At 42.4% G+C, this 27,352-nt stretch overlaps 2 protein-coding genes across 5 annotated transcripts; both read left to right on the forward strand.

The window, feature by feature from the left end:
• The first annotated feature begins 300 nt into the window (after positions 1 to 300).
• On the forward strand, positions 301 to 17,589 carry SDF4 (stromal cell derived factor 4). Of its 3 annotated transcripts, XM_053997497.1 has the most exons (8): positions 301 to 509; positions 3,111 to 3,473; positions 8,012 to 8,148; positions 8,490 to 8,603; positions 11,623 to 11,781; positions 12,946 to 13,116; positions 15,690 to 16,179; positions 16,459 to 17,589. In XM_053997497.1, exons 2-7 carry the CDS (start codon positions 3,169 to 3,171, stop codon positions 16,175 to 16,177), a joined length of 1,374 nt encoding a protein of 457 aa, XP_053853472.1. In that variant the 5' UTR covers positions 301 to 509; positions 3,111 to 3,168; the 3' UTR covers positions 16,178 to 16,179; positions 16,459 to 17,589. The 3 variants fall into 3 exon arrangements, with proteins under 3 accessions (XP_053853472.1, XP_053853470.1, XP_053853473.1); XM_053997495.1 differs by having other exon boundaries at positions 302 to 509; positions 15,690 to 17,589; XM_053997498.1 differs by lacking the exon at positions 16,459 to 17,589 and having other exon boundaries at positions 303 to 509; positions 12,941 to 13,116; positions 15,690 to 15,945.
• A 1,237-nt stretch (positions 17,590 to 18,826) lies between these two features.
• Positions 18,827 to 26,465, forward strand: TNFRSF4 (TNF receptor superfamily member 4). Of its 2 annotated transcripts, XM_053997500.1 has the most exons (7): positions 18,827 to 19,022; positions 19,953 to 20,075; positions 20,986 to 21,087; positions 22,265 to 22,331; positions 22,815 to 23,074; positions 23,929 to 24,054; positions 25,917 to 26,465. In XM_053997500.1, the coding sequence occupies exons 1-7, from the start codon at positions 18,875 to 18,877 to the stop codon at positions 25,985 to 25,987; spliced, it is 897 nt and encodes a 298-aa protein (XP_053853475.1). In that variant the 5' UTR covers positions 18,827 to 18,874; the 3' UTR covers positions 25,988 to 26,465. The 2 variants fall into 2 exon arrangements, with proteins under 2 accessions (XP_053853475.1, XP_053853476.1); XM_053997501.1 differs by lacking the exon at positions 19,953 to 20,075.
• Positions 26,466 to 27,352: the final 887 nt, after the last annotated feature.

A 27,352-nucleotide genomic window follows, 5' to 3' on the forward strand; every position in this document is an offset into this window, starting at 1 on the left:
GTAAAAGGTTGGGATGGGCTCACAGTGCCACCCCCGCCATGGGCAGGGACACCCTCCACTATCCCAGGCTGCTCCAAGCCTCCATGTCCAACCTGGCCTTGGGCAATTCCAGGGATGGGCAGCCACAGCTGGGCCAGGGGTTTGCATTAGATGCTATTTAAGGTCCCTCCCAACCCAAACCATTCCACGATTCACTGAAAACAGCCACAGCCAGGAAGCGGGAGGAGATCAACACGCTAACAACCGAGAAAACGATAGGACGGCCAGGAAAACGCCCCTTTGCCGGAAATGGCGGCTGCCCTTACCTAAGATGGCGGCCGCGCCTTCCCGCCGCGCGGCGCAGTGACCGAACTTCCGCCGCCTCCCGCCTCCCTCCGCCCTGGCAGCGCCGGGTTCCGTGAGGGCCGTGAGGGGCCGCGGGCGCTCAGCGGCGGCCGGGCCCGGGCTGAGCCTCCCCGCGGCCGTCGCGGCGCTCGGGGCAGCGTCCGCTCCCTGCCTCCGGGCTCCCGGTGAGTGCGGGCGGCTCCTCCCGCAGCCCCGCGGGGGTCGTGGCGAGTTCTGAGGGGCTCCGAGGGGTTCTGAGGGCCCTGAGTGCTCTGAGGGGTTCTGGGGGCTGTGAGAGATTCTGAGGGGCTGCGAGGGGTCCTGGGGGCTCTGAAGGGTTTTGGGGTTTCTGGGGGCTCTGAGGGGTTCCGGGAGCTCTGAGGGCTTTGAGGGGTTCTCGGGGCTCTGAGGGGTTTTGGGGTTTCTGAGGGCTTTGAGGAGTACTGGGAGCTCTTAGGGTTTCTGGGGGCTCTGAGGGCTTTGAGGAGTTCTGGGGGCTTTGAGGGGTTTTGGGGGCTCTGAGGAGTTTTGGGGTTTCTGAGGGCTTTGAGGAGTTCTGGGAGCTCTGAGGGGATTTGGGGGCTCTGAGGAGTTTTGGGGTTTCTGAGGGCTTTGAGGAGTTTTGGGGTTTCTGAGGGCTTTGAGGAGTTTTGGGGTTTCTGGGGGCTCTGAGGAGTTTTGCGGTTTCTGAGGAGTTTTGGGGTTTCTGAGGGCTTTGAGGAGTTTTGGGGTTTCTGAGGGCTTTGAGGAGTTTTGCGGTTTCTGAGGAGTTTTGGGGTTTCTGAGGGCTCTGAGGAGTTTTGGGGTGTTTGAGGGGCTCTGAGGAGTTTTGGGGTTTCTGGGGGCTCTGAGGAGTTTTGGGGGCTCTGAGGAGTTTCGGGGTGTTTGAGGGGCTCTGAGGGTTTGGGTTCCTTGGCGCGCTCTCTGTTGGATTTGGGATTATTTTTCCCTGGAATTGGACGGGATGATCCCTGTGGTCACTTCCAGGGCAGAATATTCGGATTTGATGGCTCTGGGACAGGATTTGGGGTTATTTTTTCCCTGGAATGGTTAATTTTATGTACATATATTTATATGTATATAAAAAGTTATGTCCATGTATTTATATGTATTTAACATAAATACATGTAAGTATGCATACATGTAATATATATGCATATATAAAAATATATATTTATAATATATAATATATATTTTTTATTTATATCGATTTATATGTCTATAAATATGTATTTAGATGTCTATAAATAAGTTATGTACCTATATTTATGTGTATAAGTTAAGCACATGTAATTATATGTGTATAAGTAAATTATTAATACTTTGTGTAGATTATTTTAATTTCTGTGTGTCCATTAATCACCTCTTGCTTCAGTTTAAAATGTTTTTTTTTCCTTTTTTCCTTTTAAATCCTTTAACCCACAATGACCTTTTCCTTCCAAGTTTAACTTATTTTTCCTATTTCTTTCATTTTAGATCCTTTAACCCACAGTGACCTTTTCCTTCAAAGTTTAATTTGTTTTTCCTCTTCTTTTCCTTTTAAATCCTTTAACCCACAGTGACCTTTTCCTTCAAAGTTTAATCTGTTTTTCCTCTTGTTTTCCTTTTAAATCCTTTAACCCACAGTGACTTTTCCTTCCAGGTTTAACTTGTTTTTTCCTCTTCTTTTCCTTTCAGACCCTTTACCCACAGTGACCTTTTCCGTCCAAGTTTATTTTTCCTTTTCCTTTCAGACCCTTTAACCCACAGTCACTTTGTCCTTCCACGTTTAACATTCTTTTTCCTCTTTTCCTTTCAGACCCTTTACCCACAGTGACCTTTTCCTTCCAAGTTTATTTTATTTTTCCTTTTCCTTTCAGACCCTTTAACCCACAGTGACCTTTTCCTTCCAAGTTTATTTTTCCTTTTCCTTTCAGACCCTTTAACCCACAGTCACCTTTTCCTTCAAAGTTTATTTTTCCTTTTCCTTTCAGACCCTTTAACCCACAATCACTTTGTTCTTCCAAGTTTAACTTGTTTTTTCCTCTTCTTTTCCTTTCAGACCCTTTAACCCACAGTCACCTTTTCCTTCCAAGTTTATTTTATTTTTCCTTTTCCTTTCAGACCCTTTACCCACAGTCACCTTTTCCTTCCAAGTTTATTTTATTTTTCCTTTTCCTTTCAGACCCTTTAACCCACAATCACCTTTTCCTTCCAAGTTTAACATTCTTTTTCAACTCTTTTCCTTTCAGACCCTTTGACCCAGTGACCTTTTCCTTCAAAGTTTATTTTTCCTCTTCTTTTCCTTTCAGACCCTTTACCCCACAGTCACCTTTTCCTTCCAAGTTTATTTTTCCTTTTCCTTTCAGACCCTTTAACTCACAGTCACCTTTTCCTTCCAACTTTAACATTCTTTTTCCTCTTCTTTTCCTTTCAGACCCTTTAACCCACAGTCACCTTTTCCTTCCAAGTTTATTTTATTTTTCCTTTTCCTTTCAGACCCTTTACCCCACAATCACCTTTTCCGTCCAAGTTTATTTTTCCTTTTCCTTTCAGACCCTTTAACCCACAGTCACTTTGTCCTTCCACGTTTAACATTCTTTTTCCTCTTTTCCTTTCAGACCCTTTACCCCACAATCACCTTTTCCTTCCAAGTTTATTTTTCCTTTTCCTTTCAGACCCTTTAACCCACAGTGACCTTTTCCTTCCAAGTTTAACATTCTTTTTCCTCTTTTCCTTTCAGGCCCTTTAACCCACAGTGACTTTTCCTTCCACATTTAACATTCTTTTTCCTCTTTTCCCTTCAGCCCACAACGCCTCCAACAAGGAGGAACAGAAGAAGCCCCATAAAAGCCCCAGAGGACGATGCCAGGCCCGGCTGCCCCGTGCAGCCGGGGCTCTCTTTGCCTCCCGCTGCTGCTGCTGCTGCTGGCGCCGCCCGCCCGTGCCAGGCCTGCCAACCACTCGGTGCTGAGGGAGAAGGGGGGCGAGGGCAGGGACGAGAAGGAGCTCGTGCCCCCCGACCACCTGAACGGCGTCAAGATGGAGCTGGACGGGCACCTGAACAGGGAGTTCCACCAGGAGGTGTTCCTGGGCAAGGAGCTCGAGCGCTTCGAGGAGGACTCGCAGCCCCGCAGGAACAGGAGGAAGCTCGTGGGCATTTTCGCCAAGTGAGTTGGGAAGGGTTAAAAAAAAAAAAAAACAAAAAAAAAGCAAGAAACTACACAAAACAAACAAACAAACAAACAAAAAAAAACCAAAAAAAGCAAGAAACTACACAAAACAAACAAACAAACAAAAAAAAAACCAAAAAAAAGCAAGAAACTACACAAAACAAACAAACAAACAAAAAAAAAACCCCAAAAATAAGCAAGAAACTACACCAAAAAAAACACCCAAAAAACCACCAAAAACAAACAAAAAAACACCCCCCCAAAAAACCCCAAAAACAAAACAAAGAAAAAACAAAAAAAACCAAATAAAAACCCAAAAAGAAAGAGCGAAAAACCACACCAGAAAAAAAAAAAAAACAACCCAAAAAGCCACCAAAAACAAACAAACCCCCCCAAAAAAACCCAAAAACAAACAAACAAAACCAACAAAAACAAAAAAACCACACACAACCACCCCCCCCCAAAAAAACACCCAAAAGAAGGGAAAGGGAAGGGTTAAAAATAAAAAAAAAACCAGAAAAGCCCACCAAAAAAATCCCCAAAAACCCACAAACCCTCCCCCCAAAACTCCCCCCCCCCAAAAAAAAACAACAAAAAAACAACACAAAGACACACCAAAAAAAAAACCCAAACAAAAAAGAACCAAAAAAGCAAAAACCAAGGGAGTTTTGGTGGGTTTGAATTGGAAATATAACGAGTGTTAAAAAATTGGGAATTAAATCAGTGGGGGAGGACTTGCAGCCCCCAGGAACAGGAGGAAGCTCGAGGGGATTTTCGCCAAGTGAGTTGGGAAGGGTTAAAAAAAAAACCAAAAAAAGCAAGAAACCACACCAAAAAAACAAAAAAAACCCAAAAAAAACCCAGAATCCCCCCCCAAAAACAATCAAACAAACAAACAAAAAACCAACAAAAACACAAACAAACAAAAAACCAAAAAAACACCAAAAACAAACAAACAAAAAAAACCCAAAAAAAACCAACCCCCCCAAAAAACCCCAAAAACAAAACAAAAGGCAAAAAAAGCCAAAAAAACCCCACCCCACCCCCCCCCCAAAAAAAAACAAAACCAAAAAGAAAAAACCCAAAAACAAACAAAAAACCCAAAAAAAGGGAAAGGGAATGGTTAAAAATAAAATAAAAAAAAACCAAAAAAACCCCACCAAAAAAATCCCCCAAAACCCACAAAACCCCCCCCCAAAAACTCCCCCCCCAGAAAAAAACAACAAAAAAACAACACAAAAACACACCAAAAAAAAAACCCAAACAAAAAAGAACCAAAAAAGCAAAAACCAAGGGAGTTTTGGTGGGTTTGAATTGGAAATATAACGAGTGTTAAAAAATTGGGAATTAAATCAGTGGGGGAGGACTCGCAGCCCCCAGGAACAGGAGGAAGCTCGAGGGGATTTTCTCCAAGTGAGTTGGGAAGGGTTAAAAAAAAACCAAAAAAAAAGCAAGAAACTACACCAAAAAAATTAAATTAAATTGGGGATTTGAACATTTCCAAGTTGGGAATTTTAATGATTTTTTTTTTTAATTTGAGGATTTTAATTCCTATTTAAAAATTGGGAATTTGAATTCACGTTCACAAAATGAGGAATTTTAATTCCTATTTAAAAATATTCCCAAATATTCCTAAATTTGGGAATTTGAATTCACGTTCTAAAAATGGGGACTTTTAATTCCTATTTAAAAATTGGGAGTTTTAACATTTCCAAATTGGGAATTTGAATTCACATTCACAAAATGAGGAATTTTAATTCCTATTTAAAAATTGGGAATTTAAACATTTCCAAATTGGGAATTTTAATGATTTTTTTTTTTAATTTGAGGATTTTAATTCCTATTTAAAAATTGGGAATTTGAATTCACGTTCTCACAATGAGGAATTTTAATTCCTATTTAAAAATTGGGAATTTAAACATTTCCAAATTGGGAATTTTAATGATTTTTTTTTTTAATTTGAGGATTTTAATTCCTATTTTAAAATTGGGAATTTGAATTCACGTTCTCACAATGGGGACTTTTAATTCCTATTTAAAAATTGGGAATTTTAACATTTCAAAATTGGAAATTTGAATTTATGTTCTCAAAATTGGGACTTTTAATTCCTATTTAAAAATTGGGAATTTAAACATTTCCAAATTGGAAATTTGAATTCGTGTTCACAAAATGAGGAATTTTAATTCCTATTTAAAAATTGGGAATTTAAACATTTCCAAATTGGGAATTTTAATGATTTTTTTTTAATTTGAGGATTTTAATTCCTATTTAAAAATTGGGAATTTTAAACATTTCAAAATTGGGAATTTGAATTCATGTTCACAAAATGAAGACTTTTAATTCCTATTTAAAAATTGGGAGTTTTAATCTTTCAAAATTACAACTTTTAGACAACAGAAAGAAAATATTTTCCATTAATTGCTTTTTTTTTTTTTAAAGTTCATTAATTTCTTTACATGGTGGACAAATATTAATTTCATTTTAAGACATCCAAGCATTTTCTTTACTAAAATTCCCTTTTTTTTTTTAAATTCTTTCAGCACTTTCAGACAGCAGGCGGCAGAGCCGCCTTAATTTGCATTTTTTTAATTAAACACCTCCAATTAACACTTTCAGAGCTCGAATTGCTGCAAACTTGCCCTGAATAAAGAGAATTTCATTCAGCTCATTCTTGAATTAATCACAAATAAATGCAAAAAGCATCTCCCTGCTGGGACCAGTGATTGTGAAACTCCCCAAATCTGCATTTTTCTCTTTTTTTTGGGGTTGTTTGCTCTCTTTTTTTCACATTTCCTTGACATTTCCAGGCAAATCACATCTTGAATAATTCGAGTTTCAATCAAAACAGCTCAGTGGTGGCAGCAGGAAAGGGCAGAGGCCGAGTGGGGCTCTTGATTTGGCTTTTTTTCGTTCTTTTTGGGGTTTTTATTGAACAAAGGCTGCGTGGGAGGTGCTCTAAATAGAATTGGAAATGGCAGCAAAATAAAATCTGATTTAAATGATATTTTGAATTTACAAAGAGTGATTTATGAAGTGCTTTAAATAGAATTGGAAATGGCAGCAAAATAAAATCTGATTTAAATGATATTTTGAATTGCAAGGAGTGGTTTATGAGGTACTTTAAATAGAAATTTAAATGGTAACACAATAAAATCTGATTTTTAGTGATATTTTCAATTGCAAGGTGTGGTTTATGAGGTGCTCTAAATAGAATTGGAAATGGCAGCAAAATAAAATCTGATTTAAATGATATTTTGAATTGCAAGGAGTGGTTTATGAGGTGCTTTAAATAGAATTGGAAATGGTAACAAAACAGAATTTGAAATGGCAGAAAATAAAATCTGATTTTTAGGGATATTTTCAATTGCAAGGAGTGGTTTATGACATGCTTTAAATAGAATTGGAAATGGCAGCAAAATAAAATCTGATTTAAATGATATTTTGAATTTAGAAGTTGTGATATGAGGTGCTTTAAATAGAATTTGAAATGGTAGCAATAAAATCTGATTTTTAGGGATATTTTGAATTGCAAGGTGTGATATGAGATGGTCTAAATAGAATTGGAAATGGTAACAAAATAAAATCTGATTTTTAGGGATATTTTGAATTACAAGGAGTGGTTTATGAGGTGCTTTAAATAGAATTTGAAGTGGTAACAATAAAATCTGATTTTTAGGGATATTTTGAACATTTATTTAATGCTCAAACCCCTCAGAGTGGCAGAAAATTCGATTTCTTTTGGATTTGGAGCTGTAATTTTTTAACTAATTTCTTCAAACCAGGCTTGATCAGCTTGGATGTGGCTGGAAAATTGAATTGTGCAGGAGCCAGGCAGGAAACCCCCGGGGACAAATGGATGTGCAGCCTTCAAATGTGCTAAAAAATAAAAATTCAATTACATTTTGTAAAAAAAGGGGCCTTGGAAAGGGAAATTTGAGAGAGAATTCAAGATCTGGAAGGAAATTTTTCCAATTCTGAAACTTGGAGTGACCCAAAATTCCATCAGGGATGATTTAGTGGGGAAAATTCCCTCAAAATCATGATTTAATTCCTGAAAATAAATATTATTTCGTTGAGTAATAACCTAAATCTTGCTAAATTTCATTAAATTAATGAAATTATTTACGTTTTATTCTGAGCTAAGGGCTGCTCTGCCACTTATTTCTCACAGAAAAATCAAAAATATTCATTTTTTTGGGGGGAATTTCTGCTGAATGAAACCATTTAGAAACTACAAACCGAGCAGATTTTTTTTCCCTCCTGAATTGAAATCCTGGTTTTGTTTTTTTTGTTTTTTTTTTTTGTTTTGTTTTGTTTGTTTTGTTTTTGTTTTTGTGTTTTGTTTTTTTTTGGGTTTTTTTGTTGTTTTTTTTTTTTTTTTTTGTTTTGGTTTTTTTTGGTTTTTTTTTTGGTTTTTTGTTGTTGTTTTTTTTTTTTTTTTTTTTTTTTGTGGTTTTTGTTTGGTTTTTTTTTTTTGTTTGTTTTTTGTTTTTTTGTTTTTTTTTGTTTTTGTGTTTTTTTTTTTTCCTCCCAAGGGTGGATGTGAATAATGACAAAAAAATCAGCGCCAAGGAAATGCAACGTTGGATCATGGAGAAAACAGATGAGCATTTCCAGGAGGCCGTGGAGGAGAACAAAATGCATTTCAGAGCTGTGGATCCCGATGGCGACGGTAAAATCCACTTTTTCCCCCTCCAAAAAATCGATTTTTATGTCAATTTTGGCGTCTTGAATTTATTGCTGGCATCGAATTGAAGTGGGGGGTGGCAAATTTGGGTTTTTGTGGGAAAGGATGTGCTGCAGGCAGCTTTTTGTTTCGGAAAGAAATGAGAAAAAAAAATGAATAAATCGAATTTTTCACAACATTTTATGGTTAAAAAACCCCAAAAATCAATCAGGTGACAGCTTTGATGTTGTCATGCCTAAAATTCAGTTTGGGGTTGTGAAAATGTTGATTTGGAAAGAATTCAATCCAAAATTCAGCATTTCAAGGTGAAATGTTTTCCCTTCCAGGTCACGTTTCATGGGACGAATATAAAATTAAATTTTTGGCCAGCAAAGGCTTCAATGAGAAGGAAATTGCAGAGAAAATTAAAAACAACGAGGAGCTGAAAATAGATGAAGAAAGTAAGTGCAGAAGGGGTTTTTTTGTTCTTAAAACAAAAAATAGAAACGGGAGGGAAATGTTTGGGTTGTTGTGCTTGAGGAGGAGTTAAAAAAGAAACCAAAAATTCTGCATTTTTCCATCGGAAATTTGCTGGGGAAATGAGATTTTTTTTTTTTTTTTTTTTAGAGGAATCTTCTTGTTTTCATCCCTTAAAAAAAAAAAAAAATCTGAATTTTTTCCACCTAAAATTTGCTGTGGAAATTGAAATTTTGAAGAAGAATCTTCTTGTTTTCCTCCTTAATGAAACAAAAATTCTGCATTTTTTTCCATCTGAAATTTGCTGTGAAAATGAGATTTTTAAGAGGAATCTTCTTGTTTTTTCCTTAAATATTAATTAATATTAAATAATTTAATATTTAATATTTAATAATATTTATTTTCCTTAAATATTTAAATTTATTCTAAAATCCTCCCAAAAATTAAGTCAAAAGACAGAAATCCTTCATTCATCCTGACCAGAATCTGCCATGAAAATTACAATTTTTAAGAGGAATCTCCTTCAAAAAAAAATTCAAATTTCCTCTAAATTCCCCCCAAAAACTGAAGTCAAAAAGCACAAATCCCACATTGCTCCTGCCATGAAAATTGCAATTTTTGAGGGGAATCTGCCATGAAAATTGCAGTTTTTAAGAGGAATCTCCTTCAAAAAAAAATTCAAATTTCCTCTAAATTCCCCCCAAAAACTGAAGTCAGAAGGCACAAATCCCCCATTGCTCCTGCCATGAAAACTGCAATTTTTGAGGGGAATCTGCCATGAAAATTGCAATTTTTAAGAGGAATCTGCCATGAAAATTGCAATTTTTAAGAGGAATCTGCTTTCAAAAAAAATTCAAATTTCCTCTAAATTCCCCCCAAAAAACTGATGCCAAAAAAGCACAAATCTCCCATTACTCCTGCCATGAAAATTGCAATTTTAAAGAGGAATCTCCTTAAAAAAAAATTCAAATTTCTTCTACATTCCCCCCAAAAACTGATGCCAAAAAAGCACAAATCCCCCATTACTCCTGCCATGAAAATTGCAATTTTTAAAGAGGAATCTGCCATGAAAATTGCAATTTTAAAGAGGAATCTCCTTCAAAAAAAAATTTAAATTTTCTCTAGATTCCCCCCAAAAACTGAAGTCAAAAAGCACAAATCCCCCATTGCTCCTGCCATGAAAACTGCAATTTTAAAGCAGAATTTTCCTTTTTTCCCCCCCTAAAACCAACATTTCAATTTCCTGTAAAATCCCCCGTGCACCTTTCCCTTTCCCTGCAGGGATGAGTCATTTCCCAATTGCTTCGGTGACATTTTCCAGGGCTATAAAAAAAAACCCACTGAAAAAAAATGCAACAAAAAAGGAGCTGAGAAGGGGCAGGGAAATCACCTGGGGCTGATTCCAGGAACCTGCGAGCTGCTGAATCACTCAGTTCTGCACCTGAGCCCCAAAACCTTCTTTAGGAAAATCAAATTATTCATCCTCCACTTCCTCTGGGGTTTTTTTTGTTTTGGTTTTCTTTTTTTTTTTTTTTTTTTTGGTTTTTTTTTTTCTCCTCCTCCAAGCTGTAAAAGTGATTTTTGGGTTTTTTTATTTTAAATCAGAAGCACCTTGGGGGGTGTGGAGTTCAAGGTAGTTTCTGTAGAAATTTGGATTTCAGGTTAAGATTTTATTTGAATTAATTGATGGATGTTGGCAGATAATTGAATGGTGGGATGAAATGGAGGAATTAATTCCATGGGATTTTGGTGCTGATTTTGGTGTTCATACACCCCTAATTTAACTTTTCTTGCAGCAAAAATATGGAATATGTGATAAATAAATATCTGTAGGGTTTAGGCTTAAAAAATGTCATTGATTAAACAACTTGAGCTTGAAATGAAGGGGTTGTGAGAAATTAAATCCTAAAAACAGATTGTGACAAAGTATTAAAAATGGATTGGGACAACTGAAATCCTAAAAATGGATTGTGATCATTGAAGTCTTAAAAATGGAGTGTGAGAATTCAAATCCTAAAAAATGGATTGGGACAATTCAGATCCTACAAGTGGAATGGGACAAACTGAAATCCTAAACGTTGGATTGGGACAGCTGAAATCCTAAACATTGGATTGGGACAATTGAAATCCTAAACTTGGATTGGGACAGCTGAAATTCCTAAAATTGGTTGTGCCAAATCCTAGAAATGGATGGGGGCAATTCCAAGATTTGGGATGAACTGAAATCCTACAAAGGGATTGTGCCAAATCCCAAAAACGGATGGGGGCAATTGCAGCATTTGGGATGAATTGTGCCAAATCCTAAAGATGGATGGGGGCAAATCCAGAATTTGGGATGAACTGAAAATCCCACAAAGCCATTGTTCCAAATCCTAAAGATGGATGGGGGCAGTGCCAGAATTGGGGACGAATTGTGCCAAATCCTACAAACGGATGGGGGCAGTTCCAGAATTTAGAATTAATTGTGCCAAATCCTAAAGATGGATGGGGGCAATTCCAAGATTTGGGATGAACTGAAAATCCCACAAAGCCATTGTTCCAAACCCTAAAGATGGATGGGGGCAAATCCAGAATTGGGGATGAATTGTGCCAAATCCTACAAACGGATGGGGGCAGTTGCAGCATTTGGGATGTGCCAAATCCCAAAAATGGATGGAGGCAGTTCCAGAATTTAGAATGAATTGTGCCAAATCCTAAAAACTGATGGGGGCAATTCCAGCCTGTGGGATGAGCTGCAGTCCCAAACTGCAGCCTGTGGGATGAGCTGCAGTCCCAAACTGCAGCCTGTGGGATGAGCTGCAGTCCCAAACTGCAGCCTGTGGGATGAGCTGCCAGCCAAGCTGCATGGGTGCAGCCTGTGGGATGAGCTGCCATCCCAAACTGCTGCCTGTGGGATGAGCTGCCATCCCAAACTGCAGCCTGTGGGATGGGCTGCAGTCCCAAGCTGCACAGGTGCAGCCTGTGGGATGAGCTGCCAGCCCAGCTGCGCGGGTGCCGTTGCAGCGCAGGAAGTGCTGGACAACCTGAAGGATCGCTGGTACCAGGCGGACAATCCCCCCCCGGACCTGCTGCTGAGCGAGCAGGAGTTCCTGTCCTTCCTGCACCCCGAGCACAGCCGCGGCATGCTGCACTTCATGGTGCAGGAGATCATCCGCGACTTGGGTAAGCCGGGATCTCCTGGGAATTGTGGCCATGGATTCCATGGATTCCATGGATTCCTGTTTTTATTTGGATATTTGCAGCTGCTGCACTTCATGGTGCAGGAGACCATCAGGGATTTAGGTAAGCTGCGATTTCCTGGGAATTGTAGCCATGGATTCCATGGATTCCCGTTTTTATTTGGATATTTGTGGCTGCTGCACTTCATGGTGCAGGAGATCATCCGGGATTTGAGTAAGCTGGGATCTCCTGGGAATTGTGTTCATTGTATCCGTGGATTCCCGTTTTTATTTGGACATTTGCAGCTGCTGCACTTCATGGTGCAGGAGATCATCCGTGACTTGGGTAAGCCGGGATCTCCTGGGAATTGTGGCCATGGATTCCCGTTTTCCTGTGGATTTTGGGAGGGGTTTTCACGGAATAGTCGGGTGGAGTTCCATGCATTCCCACTGTATCCATGCCTTCCCATTTTATGTGGGTATTTGCACAGCCACGGCTGCCGCACTTCATGGTGCAGGAGATCATCAGGGATTTAGGTAAGCTGGGATTTCCTGGGAATTGTAGCCATGGATTCCATGGATTCCCGTTTTTATTTGGATATTTGTGGCTGCTGCACTTCATGGTGCAGGAGATCATCCGGGATTTGGGTAAACTGGGATGCTGGGAATTGTGGCCATGGATTCCATGGATTCCCATTTTTTATGTGGATTTTGGGATGGAATAGTCAGGTGGAGTTCCATGGATTCCCATTGTATCCGTGGATTCCCGTTTTTATTTGGATATTTGTGGCTGCTGCACTTCATGGTGCAGGAGATCATCAGGGATTTGAGTAAGCTGGGATCTCCTGGGAATTGTGTTCATTGTATCCGTGGATTCCCGTTTTTATTTGGACATTTGCAGCTGCTGCACTTCATGGTGCAGGAGATCATCCGCGACTTGGCTAAGCCGGGATCTCCTGGGAATTGTGTCCATGGATTCCCGTTTTCCTGTGGATTTTGGGAGGGGTTTTCACGGAATAGTCGGGTGGAGTTCCATGCATTCCCACTGTATCCATGCCTTCCCACTTTATGTGGGTATTTGCACAGCTGCCATCCCCTGACTGTTGAAATGGCTGCTGGCGCCCCGAAGGCGGTGCCGCCGTAACGGGCCCTGCTCCTCCCAGATCAGGACGGGGACAAGAAGCTGACGCTGCCGGAGTTCATCTCGCTGCCCGTGGGCACCGTGGAGAACCAGCAGGCCCAGGACATCGACGACGACTGGGTGAGGGACAGGAGGAAGGAGTTCCAGGAGGTCATCGACGCCAACCGCGACGGCATCGTCACCATGGAGGAGCTGGAGGTGAATCCGCGTCCTCCTCCAGCCAGCGCTTCCAAAAAGCACCTTTGGAACCAGCAACAATTCACCTGCACATCCATTTGTGTTAAAAAAACGTGGAATGTTTGAAATTTCATTTTCATTTCGTTTCAAATACAGCTTTAAAAACGTCCAAAATTCACTTACACATCCATTTTTATTTAAAAAATGGAATATTTTAAATTTCATTTCAATTTCATTTCAAATACAGCTTTAAAAAGGTCCAAAATTCACTTACACATCCATTTTTGTTAAAAAAATATGGAATATTTGAAATTTCATTTTCATTTCGTTTCAAATACAGCTTTAAAAACATCCAAAATTCACTTACAGATCCATTTTTATTTAAAAAATGGAATATTTTAAATTTCATTTTAATTTCATTTCAAATACAGCTTTAAAAACGTTTAAATTCACTTACACATCCATTTTTATTTAAAAAATGGAATATTTTAAATTTCATTTCAATTTCATTTCAAATACAGCTTTAAAAACGTCCAAAATTCACTTACACATCCATTTTTGTTAAAAAAATATGGAATATTTGAAATTTCATTTTCATTTCGTTTCAAATACAGCTTTAAAAACATCCAAAATTCACTTACACATCCATTTTTATTTAAAAAATGGAATATTTTAAATTTCATTTCATTTCAAATACAGCTTTAAAAACGTCCAAAATTCACTTACAGATCGATTTTTAGTTTAAAAAATGGAATATTTTAAATTTCATTTTCATTTCATTTAAAGTGCAGCTTTAAAAACGTCCAAAATTCACTTACAGATCAATTTTTATTTTAAAAATGGAATATTATGAATTAATTTTAATTTCACGTTAATTTCATTTAAAATGCAGCTTCAAAAGCCTCAAAAATTCAGTTCCAGCTCATTTTTTCACAAGTATTTCATTTTAAAATGGAGTATTCTGATTTAATTTTAATTTTGTTTTAATTTCATGTTGATTGCATTTTAATGTCATGGTTTTTGCATTTTAAAATAGTTTGTGGGAACAGCCAAGAAAGCAGGAAAAATGAGAGAATTTATGTCCTGCAAATTAATTTTTAACTGGAATTTGATCCTGAGTTCAATTTGAAACCCAAATTCCACAAATATTCCTTGGAAGGATCTGAGAAAAATCAGAATTTCTGTCACAACAGCACAGAAATGAGAACAATGAGAGAATTAAATCCTGAAAATTGATATTTCTTCATTTTTAAACTGGAATTTGAGCCTGAATTTGTGGAATTTGCAGCCCAAATTCCACCAATATTTGATCCTGAATTTGCAGGATTTGCCTCCCAAATTCCATAAATATTTGATCCTGAATTTGTGGAATTTGCAGCCCAAATTCCACAAATATTTGATCCTGAATTTGTGGAATTTACACCCAAGTTCCACAAATATTTTGCAGCCCAAATTCCACCAATATTTGATCCTGAATTTGTGGACAGCCCAAATTCCACCAATATTTGATCCTGAATTTGCACCTCAAATTCCACAAATATTTGATCCTGAATTTGCAGCCCAAATTCCACCAATATTTGATCCTGAATTTGTGGACAGCCCAAATTCCACCAATATTTGATCCTGAATTTGCACCTCAAATTCCACAAATATTTGATCCTGAATTTGCAGCCCAAATTCCATAAATATTTGATCCTGAATTTGTGGAATTTACAGCCCAAATTCCATAAATATTTGATCTTGAATTTATGGACAGCCCAAATTCCACAAATATTGATCCTGAATTTGCAGGATTTGCCTCCCAAATTCCACAAATATTTTGATCCTGAATTTGCAGCCCAAATTCCACAAATATTTTGCAGCCCAAATTCCACCAATATTTGATCCTGAATTTGTGGACAACCCAAATTCCACCAATATTTGATCCTGAGTTTGTGGAATTTACACCCAAGTTCCACAAATATTTTGCAGCCCAAATTCCACCAATATTTGGTCCTGAATTTGTGGAATTTTACAGCCCAAATTCCATAAATATTGATCCTGAATTTGCAGCCCAAATTCCACCAATATTTGATCCTGAATTTGCAGGATTTGCCTCCCAAATTCCATAAATATTTGATCCTGAATTTGTGGAATTTGCAGCCCAAATTCCACAAATATTTGATCCTGAATTTTTGGACAACCCAAATTCCACCAATATTTGATCCTGAGTTTGTGGAATTTACACCCAAGTTCCACAAATATTTTGCAGCCCAAATTCCACCAATATTTCATCCTGAATTTGTGGACAGCCCAAATTCCACCAATATTTGATCCTGAATTTGCACCTCAAATTCCACAAATATTTGATCCTGAATTTGTGGACAGCCCAAATTCCACCAATATTTGATCCTGAATTTGTGGACAGCCCAAATCCCACAGATATTTCAATGGAACGAGCCGTAAAAAATCCGCCTTCCTTCGGGAACGGCCGACAAAGCGGGAAAAAGCCACCATTAAACCCTCCCCAGGGAGCTTCCCTGCGGGGACTGGAGCGGGATTTTCGGGAGCACGCGCAGGGCTGGGCTCAGGCCGTTTTCCCGTGGGTTTTTCAGGAATACATGGATCCCATGAACGAGCACAACGCGCTGAACGAGGCGCGGCAGATGATCGCCGTGGCCGACGAGAACCAGAACCACCACCTGGAGCTGGACGAGATCCTCAAGTACAGCGAGTATTTCACCGGCAGCAAACTCATGGATTACGCCCGCAACGTCCACGAGGAATTCTGAGCTCCCTCCCCTCTTCCAGAACTTTCTGTTCCGCTCCCAACCCCCCCCAGGAAAAAATAGAAATCCTAAGGAAAAAGGATTCGGCCGAGCGGCGGGAATCGGTCCTGGCGGATTCCCGGATTTCCGTCCGTCCCTGCGCTCTGCGGCTCCTTGGAGAGGCTTTTCCGTGCTGGGAAAAGTGGGAATTCCTGGATTCAGGTATTTTCCTCCTCCTCGGGTTTGGGGTTGAAGGCAGCTGGAATTCTGCCTGGGGAGGATCCTGGAATATTCCCTGGTTTCCTTCAGCTGCTCGTGCAGGGGATCCCAAGTAAAGGTTGGATTTTGGGAATTTTGGTGGTTCCAAGGAATGTTTGTGCTCTACACCCAGTTCCATTTGAGAAATTCCTTAAATTTAGAGAAATTCCTTAAATTTATTTATTCCCTTGTTGCCCTCACAGATGCTGATGCAGGCAATCCCAAATAAAAGTTGGATTTTGGGTGTCCTTCACACCCAATTCCATTTGAGAAATTCCTTAAATTTAGAAAAATTCCTTAAATTTATTTATTCCCTTGTTGTCCTCACAGCTGCTCGTGCAGGGGATCCCAAATAAAGGTTGGTTTTTGGGAATTTTGGGTGTTTGTCCTTCACACAGAATTCCATTTGAGAAATTCCTTAAATTTAGAGAAATTCCTTAAATTTATTTATTCCCTGGTTTCCTTCAGCTGCTTGTGCAGGGGATCCCAAATAAAAGTTGGATTTGGGGTGTTTGTCCTTCACACCCAACTGCATTTGAGAAATTCCTTAAATTTATTTATTCCCTTGTTGCCCTCACAGCTGCTCAAGCAGGGAATCCCAAATAAAACTTGGATTTTGGGAATTTTGGGTGTTTGTCCTTCACACCCAATTCCATTTGAGAAATTCCTTAGATTTAGATAAATTCCTTAAATTAATTTATTCCCTTGTTGCCCTCACAGCTGCTGTTGCAGGGAATCCCAAATAAAACTTGGATTTTGGGGAATTTTGGTGGTTCCAAGGAATGTTTGACCTTCTGGGAATATCCACACTCATTTCCTTAAATTTTTCTCAACTTCCAGAAGAGTTGGGAATTTAATGGAATTTTTTCAGGGAGCTGTGGGGAAGCATTTATTTGAAATGTTACAGAAAAACTCTTTGGAATTAAATTAATAAAATAACATTAATTAAAATTAAATTAATATAAAAGTACTTTTTTTTTGTTGACATCTGCACTGTCAGTGGGAGATTTTGGCTTTATAAAATCAGATTTTGGTCAAAAACAACTGGGAAGTATTTTTTTGAATTTAAGCTGTTGGACAGAGCAGTGGGAATTCCCATGGAGTTTGATGGCTGCTTAATTAAAATTCTTTGCCAAAATTAATGAGCTCTGTGCTAATTAATGCTGTTAATGAGCTGCTGCTGATGATATGGGGGGAATTCCAGGCTTTGGGTGAGCTCTGAAAGCATCTCTGTCCCAGATAAAATTGGTTTTTTCCTCTGCTTCCATCTTTCCTGGGAAAAACCCCTCTTTGGGAAAGAATTCCTGAAATTAATGAGATGTTCTATTTGATTAAATTTATTCTTAATATAATGTAAATACAGGAATTGCTATCCCTCTTTCCCTTTTCCTGCTTTATTTGATGTTTTTATTAAATTCCTTGGATAAAAGGTTTTATATACTTTTGTTTGTTTGTTTTCCATTAAATATTTCTCTCCATGCTTTGGAAATTCTGCTGCTTTTAAAGTTTGGTGGGGGCGGGGGGGGATAAGAGGAATAAATTCCATGGATAATCTCCAATAAAATGAGTTTAAACACAAAAATTCCAGTAAAAATCAGCTGATAATTGTAATTTATCTATGAAGAGATTTTTGCCAACACCATCCTAATTTAATTTTGGGACAACATGAGCATGGAATCTCTTAATTCCCAGTATTTTCTAGTCGGTGAAGGTAAAGCTGGACTCCAGGCTGCTGGAACAGCTAAAATTGAGATCCTGGATCCAATTTAATAGGCTGGAAAATGAAATTCCCTTAATTCCCACTGTTCTGTGGATTCAGTGATGCCACGGAGCTCTCCTAGAACTTCATTGAGTTCCTGGCTCCAACTCCGGCAGTCTGGAAAACAAAATTCCCGAATTCCCCCTCAGCCAGGGCATTCCCTCAGCGCTCCTCCCTTCCTCCCATCCCTGCTTTTCCAGCCATTCCCATCGGGATTCCCCTCCCTTGAGGGCTCCTTTTACTTCTTAAACCCTTTTTCAAACTCAGCATTTCCTTTTCCTGCCAAAAAACCCCAAACCGGGAGCGGGAAGGGGCGTGGAGAAAAGCGGGAATTTCCCACAAATGTCCCCGCCCGGAGCCGTTCCTGCGCTCGGGGCTGTCACAGCGCCCTGAGGGAAACGGAGCCGTGAGGGGAAAGGATTCGTGAGGGGAAAGGCGCCGTGAGGGGAAAGGCGGCGTGAGGGGAAAGGCGGCGTGAGGGGACAGTGTCGTGAGGGGAAAGGCGCCGTGAGGGGAAAGGCGCCGTGAGGGGAAAGGCGGCGTGAGGGGAAAGGCGCCGTGAGGGGACAGTGTCGTGAGGGGACAGTGTCGTGAGGGGACAGTGCCGTGAGGGGACAGTGTCGTGAGGGGACAGTGTCGTGAGGGGAAAGGCGCCGTGAGGGGACAGTGTCGTGAGGGGAAAGGCGGCGTGAGGGGAAAGGCGCCGTGAGGGCAAAGGCGGCGTGAGGGGACAGTGTCGTGAGGGGAAAGGCTCCGTGAGGGGACAGTGTCGTGAGGGGAAAGGCTCCGTGAGGGCAAAGGCGGCGTGAGGGGACAGTGCCGTGAGGGGAAAGGCGGCGTGAGGGCAAAGGCGGCGTGAGGGGACAGTGCCGTGAGGGCAAAGGCGGCGTGAGGGGAAAGGCTCCGTGAGGGCAAAGGCTCCGTGAGGGCAAAGGCGCTGTGAGGGGAACAGTGTCGTGAGGGGAAAGGCTCCGTGAGGGGTCGGTGCTGTGAGGGGAACGGCGCCCTGAGGAGAATGGCGGCAATGGCTCTTCCAAGGATTCCCTGGAATTTTCCCGCTTTCTGCTGGCTCCTGGCCGTGCCCATTCCCGGTTCCCTGAGCCTGGAATGCCAGGAGCACCAGTACAGCTACCGTGAGAAATGCTGCAGCGACTGCGCCCCCGGTGAGTGCCCGCCGCGGGGGCCGGGATCGGAGAGCCGGACTTTAGGGGGATATTGAATTTTTTCTTAGTAAAATATCTATTTTTTTAGTGAAATACCTGTTTTGTAATGGAATATCTAATTTTTTTCTTAGTGGAATATCTCTTTTTAGTGCAATACCTATTTTTTAGTGTAATACCTGTTTATTAGACTGATAAAAAAAGCTTTAGACCAAAAAAACAGAAAAATCTTTTTTGAGAGTGGTTTTAAAATTTTTTTTTTTTTTTTTTTTTTTGGCTTCCTAAATGCCTCAGTCAGGGGAATTTTTCCTACACTCTTTTCCCTGAATCTACAAGGGGTGTTTGGGATCCACTGGGACAAAAACTGGGGACATTTCCCACAATTTCAGCCCTCCCCAGCCCTTTGCAGCCACTCCATTAAATGTTGATTTTTCCCCCTGGCCAAACTTCCAGGGATTTTTCTCCTAACCAGGAACTGCCAAATTCTGGGCACTGTTTGATCCCAAAGGGTGAAATTTAGGATTTTTACCCTCACAATCCCAGCCAGTCCTGACTTGTTCCCAGAGGATGAAATTTAGGATTTTTACCCTCACCATCCCAGCCAATCCTGATTTATTCCCAAAGGATAAAATTGGGATTTTTCCCCTCACAATCCCAGCCAATCCTGATTTATTCCCAAAGGATAAAGTTGGGATTTTTCCCCTCACGATCCTAGCCAATCCTGATTTATTCCCAAAGGATAAAATTAGGATTTTTCCCCTCAGGATCCCACTGAATCCCAATTTTTGGGGTGTTTTTTAGGGGAGATGATGCGGAGTCAGCTGACACTGTGCAATCCCCAGGCCAGTGACACACTGTGTGTTCCCAAGGGATGAAATTTAGGATTTTTTCCCCTCAGGACCCCACTGAATGCTGATTTTTGGGTGTTTTTAGGGGAGAGGATGCGGAGCCGCTGCACGGCCTCGGCCGACACCGTGTGCTCGCCTTGCCAGGATGGATATTTCAGCTCCCAGCACCACCACGGCTTGTGCCAGAGCTGCACCGTCTGCAACGCCTGTGAGTGCTGGGATTGGGGGAAAAAATCCCTTCTTTGGGAAAAAATCCCATTTCTCAGGGAAGTCCCTTTTGGGGGAAAAAATCCTTTTTTTTGGGAAAAATCCCTTTTGGGGGGAAAAATCACTTTTGGGGGTGAAAGTCCCTTTTGGGGGGGAAAAAATCCAATTTTTGAGGGAAAAAAAATCCGATTTTGGGGGGGAAATGCCTGGTTTGGGACATTTGGAGGGGAAGAAATCCCTTTTTGGATGGGAAAATCACTTTTGGGGGTGAAATACCTTTTTGGGGCATTTTTGAGGAATAAAATCCCTTTTTGGAGAGTAAAATCCCTCTTGGGGGAAAAATCCTTGTATGGGGCATTTCTGAGGGAAAAATCCCTCTTAGGGGGAAGAAAATGCCTGGTTTGGGGCATTTTGGGGGAAAAAAATCCCTTTTTGGATGGGAAAATCACTTTTGGGGGTGAAAATACCTTTTTGGGGCATTTTTGAGGAATAAAATCCCTTTTTGGAGAGTAAAATCCCTCTTGGGGGAAAAATCCTTGTATGGGGCATTTTTGAGGGAAAAATCTCTCTTTGGGGAGAACAATCCCTTTTGGGGGGAGAAATCCCCCTTTTTTGGGGCATTTTTGAGGGAAAAAATCCTATTTTGGGGGAAAAAATCCCTTTTTGGGGGTATTTTGGTGGAGAAAAACCCATTTTGGGGGGGGGGGGAAATCCCTTTTTCTGGCTGCTCCCACCTCAGTTGTGAGGGCCTACCTGAAAATCACTGTCCTCAAACAAAACCGTTCAATTAATTATTAATTATGAATCCTTAAATGGCTGAATTCTGCAGCTCCTGCACACAAAACCCCAAAGCCCTGCGGAGTTAATTGCTGCTGTTAATGAGGGAATTAATGAATTTCTGCCTTGGCCAGGGAAGGGCAGCGTGGAGGTGAAGCCGTGCGAGAAGACCTCGGACAGGGTCTGCGCGTGCCAGGCGGGATTCCAGCCAGCCGGGGGCGCTCCCGTGGGAAAGGGTGAGTGGGGCCTGGAATTCCCTCGGGAAGGGGTGAGTGGGGCCTGGAATTCCCTCGGGAAGGGGTGAGTGGGGCCTGGAATTCCCTCGGGAATGGGTGAGTGGGGGCCTGGAATTCCCTCGGGAATGGGTGAGTGGGGCCTGGAATTCCCTCGGGAAAGGGTGAGTGGGGTCTGGAATTCCCCTGGGAAAGGGTGAGTGGGGTCAGGAATTCCCTCGGGAAAGGGTGAGTGGGGTCTGGAATTCCCTTGGGAGGAGTTGGGATCAGGAATTCCCTCGGGAAGGGGTGAGTGGGGTCTGGAATTCCCTCAGGAAAGGGTGAGTGGGGTCTGGAATTCCCTTGGGAGGAGTTGGGATCAGGAATTCCCTTGGGAAAGGGTGAGTGGGGTCGGGAATTCCCTTGGGAAAGGGTGAATGAGGTCTGGAATTCCCTCGGGAAAGGGTGAGTGGGGTCAGGAATTCCCTCGGGAAGGGGTGAGTGGGGTCTGGAATTCCCCTGGGAAAGGGTGAGTGGGGCCTGGAATTCCCTCGGGAAAGGGTGAGTGGGGTCTGGAATTCCCGTGGGAAAGGGTGAGTGGGGTCTGGAATTCCCTCGGGAAGGGGTGAGTGGGGTCTGGAATTCCCTCGGGAATGGGTGAGTGGGGTCTGGAATTCCCTCAGGAATGGGTGAGTGGGGCCTGGAATTCCTTTGGGAAAGGGTGAGTGGGGCCTGGAATTCCCTTGGGAAAGGGTGAGTGGGGTCTGGAATTCCTTTGGGAGGAGTTGGGATCAGGAATTCCTGTGAGAAGGGGTGAGTGGGGTTTGGAATTCCCTTGGGAAGAGTAGGGATCAGGAATTCCCTTGGGAAGAGGTGGGATTTGGAATTCCCTTGGGAAGCAGTGAGTCCAGGATGTGCCAGCTGGAATTCCCTTTGGAATTCTGGGATGTGCCAGCCTTCCCAAAACCCTGCCTCCCATGTGGCAGGAATTCCCATTCCTGGCTGGAACTGTGGGATGCTCCCAGATAATATCCAGGGTTAATAATCTCGGCTAATCCAGAATTACCCAGTGGATCAATCCGGGAATTCTCCACTTCCCTGGATCATTTCCATAATTGATAATCCCTGATCATTTCCAGAATTACCCAGTGGATCAATCTGGGAATTCTCCACTTCCCTGGATAATCCCTTTTTTCCCCAGTGTGCTCCCGATGTCCTGAAGGGACTTTCTCCAGAGGAGGGAACGAGAACTGCCAGCCTTGGACCAAGTAGGAATCCCTTTTTTGGGGAAAAAAAAATCCCTTTTGTGGAGGGGGGGAAATCCTTTTTAATGGAAAAAAATCCCTTTTTGGGGGCAAAGTGCTCGGAGCAGCTCTGGGGGTTTCATTTTGCCAAGAAAAGCCCAAATCTGGAGAAATAAATTGGAATAAACCTGGATTTAAGTACCCTGAATCCCATCCTTTGGGACTTTTAGGATCCTGAAGGGAGTTTTAGGATTTCCCACCTTATTTTAAAAACCCTTGGGTGTTTTTTTGGGAACAAAAAATTCCTGTGCCAGAATCAGCTGTTCGAGAAAAATCCCGCATCGTTCTTTCCCAGCAATAATTGATTTAATTATTCCCCCCATTCCTGTGGGGAGGTAGGGATAAAATCCTACATTTGTAGGGACAGAATACAGCTGGGGATTGTTGTGTGGATGGGATTTAGGAGCCCATTCCATGTTGGCAAACCCTCTGGAATCTCTTTTCCAGCTGCAGCAGTTTGGGGAAGAGCACACTCCGGGCTGGCACGGGCACAGAGGATGCCCAGTGCAGCAGCAATGCCAGCAGCCCTGGCCCACATCCCTCTGCCACGGAATTCCCGGAAAACAGGGATCCCTCTGCCACGGAATTCCCGGAAAACAGGGCTCCCTCTCCCACGGGATTCCTGGAGAACAGCTCCAGAGCGTCCAGCCCCAGGGAGATCCCCGCGGTCTGTCGGGATCCCGGCGTTCCCGCGGAGCCTGGATGGGGTAAGGAGGGCAGGAATGCAGCTGGGAAGGGAATTCCACTGCCTCGGAATCCTTCCTGGATTTCACACAACATTCCAGGATCCCACAGTTCCATGTAAAGCTGCTTTCCTGGGAAGGGAATTCCACTGCCTCGGAATCCTTCCTGGATTTCACACAACATTCCAGGATCCCACATTTCCATCTGAGTCTTCTTTCCTGGAAAGGGAATTCCCACTTTCTCTGAATCCTTCCTGGATTTCCCACAACATTCCAGGATCCCACATTTCCATCTGAGTCTTCTTTCCTGGAAAGGGAATTCCCATTTCCTCAGAATCCTTCCTGGATTTCCCACAACATTCCAGGATCCCACATTTCCAGCTGGAGCTGCTTTCCTGGGAAGGGAATTCCCATTTCCTCGGAATCCTTTCTGCATTTCCCACAACATTCCAGGATCCCACATTTCCATGTAAAGCTGCTTTCCTGGGAAGGGAATTCCCATTTCCTCGGAATCCTTTCTGCATTTCCCACAACATTCCAGGATCCCCCATTTCCAGCTGCTCAGTTTCCATGTAAAGCTGCTTTCCTGGGAAATGAAATCCCATTTTCTCAGAAGCCCTGTCTGGATTTCACAAGATTTTCCAGAATTTGCATTTTCCAGCTGCTCTGTTTCCATGTAGAGCTGCTTTCCTGGGCAGGGAATTCCCACTTTGTCCAAAGCCATTCCTGTTTTCCCCACAACATTCCAGGATCCCACATTTCCCTGGCAGCTGGACCTCTCCATTCCCAGAGCTCTGGATTCTCCCTCTGGAATCTGGGAGCTCCAGGCAGAACCAGGAATCTTTGTTTTTTAGGGAATTTTTCCGTTCTAATTCCAGGCTCTTTATCCCTGCTCCTGCTGTGCCTGATCCTGCTGATGGTGAGTGGAATTTCCATCCTGCTCCTGATCATCCAGGCAGCCCAGAAAAAAGCCAGGAATGGGCCTGGGAGGAGCACCCAGCACAGTGAGTTCCTTTTTTATGGGATAAAAAAACAGGAAAAAGGTTAATCCACTGAGTTCCCTTTTTTTATGGGATAAAAAGCCAGGAAAAAGGTTAATCCAGCGAGTTCCCTTTTTTATGGGATAAAAAAACAGGAAAAAGGTTAATCCACTGAGTTCCCTTTTTTTATGGGATAAAAAAACAGGAAAAAGGTTAATCCAGTGACTTCCCTTTTTTATGGGATAAAAAACCAGGAAAAAGGTTAATCCACTGAGTTCCCTTTTTTATGGGATAAAAAACCAGGAAAAAGGTTAATCCAGCGAGTTCCCTTTTTTATGGGATAAAAAACCAGGAAAAAGGTTAATCCAGCGAGTTCCATTTTTTATGGGATAAAAAATCCAGTAAAAAATTGATCCAGTGAGTTCCATTTTTTATGGGATAAAAAACCAGGAAAAAGGTTAATCCAGCGAGTTCCCTTTTTTATGGGATAAAAAATCCAGTAAAAAATTGATCCAGTGAGTTCCATTTTTAATGGGATTAAAAAAACAGGAAAAAAATTAATCCAGTGAGTTCCATTTTTTATGGGATAAAAAACCAGGAAAAAAATTAATAAATTGATCCCGGTGAATTCCCTTTCTTACGGGATAAAAAAAAAAAGAAATAAATTAATCCAGTGGCAAAGCTGAGCTCTAAAATCACGATGAAGTGACAAAGCTGAGTTTTAAAATCAAGATTTAGTGGCAAAGCTGAGCTCTAAAGCCAAGATAAAGTGGCAGAGCTGAGCTCTAAAATCAGGATTAAGTGACAAAACAGAGTTTAAAACCAAGTTTAAGTGACAAAACTGTAAAATCAGGATTAAGTGGTAGAGCTGAGCTCTAAAATCAGGATTAAGTGGCAAAACAGAGTTTAAAACCAGGTTTAAGTGACAAAACCGAGCCTGAGAGCAGGATTAAGTGTCCTTGCCCTGTCTGGGTGGATTCCCCCTGGTCCCTGCCTTTGGCATTCCCTGCAGAGCCTGGAACTGAGCCCAGCACGGCACCAGAGGCTGGGATTCTCCCTGGCTGCTGATCCTGGGACAATTCCCTGCTGATCCTGGGACAATTCCCTGCTGATCCCGGGACAATTCTGTGCTGATCCTGGGACAATTCCCTGCTGATCCAGGGACAATTCCCTGCTGATCCTGGGACAATTCCCCACTGATCCTGGGACAATTCCCTGCTGATCCCGGGACAATTCTGTGCTGATCCTGGGACAATTCCCCGCTGATCCTGGGACAATTCCCTCCTGATCCAGGGACAATTCCCCACTGATCCTGGGACAATTCCCCACTGATCCTGGGACAATTCCCTGCTGATCCTGGGACAATTCCCTCCTGATCCAGGGACAATTCCCCACTGATCCTGGGACAATTCCCTGCTGATCCTGGGACAATTCCCCACTGATCCTGGGACAATTCCCCACTGATCCTGGGACAATTCCCTGCTGATCCAGGGACAATTCCCTCCTGATCCTGGGACAATTCCCCACTGATCCTGGGACAATTCCCCACTGATCCTGGGACAATTCCCTGCAGAGCCTGGGACAATTCCCCACTGATCCTGGGACAATTCCCGGCTGATCCTGGGACAATTCCCTGCTGATCCTGGGACAATTCCCTGCAGAGCCTGGGACAATTCCCCACTGATCCTGGGACAATTCCCGGCTGATCCTGGGACAATTCCTGGCTAATCCTGGGACAATTCCCGGCTGATCCTGGGACAATTCCCTGCTGATCCTGGGACAATTCCCTGCTGATCCTGGGACAGTTCCCTGCTGATCCTGGGACAATTCCCTGCTGATCCTGGGACAATTCCCGGCTGATCCCGGGACAATTCCGTGTTTTCCAGAGCAGGGCAGCTGTCGGATCCCCGTCCAGGAGGAGCAGATCGACTCCAATTCCAGCCTCATCAAAAACTGACTCCCACTTCTGGCTCTTCCCTGCGTCTCTGAGCCCGTGGAGCTGAAGGAGCACCGGGACTAATTAGGGCTGGTTTTGCTTAATTAGGAGTTAATCAGAGGCTGGTTTAACTCTTTAATTAACTCAAGAGCTCCCTTTGGAATTTGGGAGAATTCCCGAGGGAATTTTGTGTGGATTTTTTTTCTCTTTGGGCAAATCCTTGAGCTCTGAAATGATGAGTAAGTGACAAAGCTGAGCTGTAAAATCAGGGTTAAGTGGCAAAATTGAGCTCTAAAATCAGGTTTAAGTGACAAAGCTGAGCTCTAAAATCAGGAATAAATGGAAAAACTGAGCTCTAAAATCAGGATTAAGTGACAAAACTGAGCTCTAAAACCAGGATTAAGTGACAAAACTGAGCTCTAAAATCAGGAATAAATGGCAAAACTGAGCTCTAAAATCAGGAATAAATGACAAAACTGAGCCCCTAAAACCAGGATTAAGTGGCAGCTCAATCCACACTTCATGAAATGAATTTTCCCTCTCTGCCTTTCCAGAAATTTGGAAAGGAAATTTTTCGGGAGCAAATCCCAAACTCTGGAATATCTGGGAGGAGCCCGAAGTGTCCTTGTGCTGAATTTAAAACATTCCCTGGAAATTCCAGAAAAAATGGAATTTTTTTATCATCCAGGAGTGATTTTTCTGCCAAATATCAACAGAAAACTCCTCCAAAAAAATGGGAATTTTAAACCCCCGGCACCGAGAATATCCCAAAAAGATCCAGCAGGGAATGGGTGCAGGGATCCAAGAGCTGTTTAAATCCATGGATTTGGAAGATTTGGGATTTTTTTATATGTTATACATATCCAAAGGGGTTTATACAGTGTATAGGAACGTTTGTATCGTGTACAACGGGGATTTGGGGGAATAAAACTCTGGAAAAACAGACCCTGCTGTGTGTTTAGGGGGAAAAAGGGGAAAATTCCTGCAGGAAACTGGGACAGCCCGGGGAGGGAGCAGGGGAGGGCTTGGGAAAGGCTGGGATGGGTTTGGGAAAGTTGGGATGGGTTTGGGAAAGGCTGGGATGGGTTTGGGAAAGTTGGGATGGGTTTAGGGGAAAGTTGGGATGGGGTTAGGGGAAAGTTGGGATGGGTTTAGGGGAAAGTTGGGATGGGTTTAGGGGAAAGTTGGGATGGGTTTAGGGGAAAGTTGGGATGGGTTTGGGAAAGGCTGGGATGGGTTTGGGAAAGTTGGGATGGGTTTAGGGGAAAGTTGGGATGGGGCTAGGAAAGGTTAGGATGGGTTTGGGAAAGTTGGGATGGGTTTAGGGAAGGTTGGGATGGGTTTAGGGGAAAGTTGGGATGGGTTTGGGAAAGGCTGGGATGGGTT

The sequence above is a fragment of the Vidua macroura genome, chromosome 23 (assembly GCF_024509145.1).
Source record: "Vidua macroura isolate BioBank_ID:100142 chromosome 23, ASM2450914v1, whole genome shotgun sequence".
Taxonomy (NCBI): domain Eukaryota; kingdom Metazoa; phylum Chordata; class Aves; order Passeriformes; family Viduidae; genus Vidua; species Vidua macroura.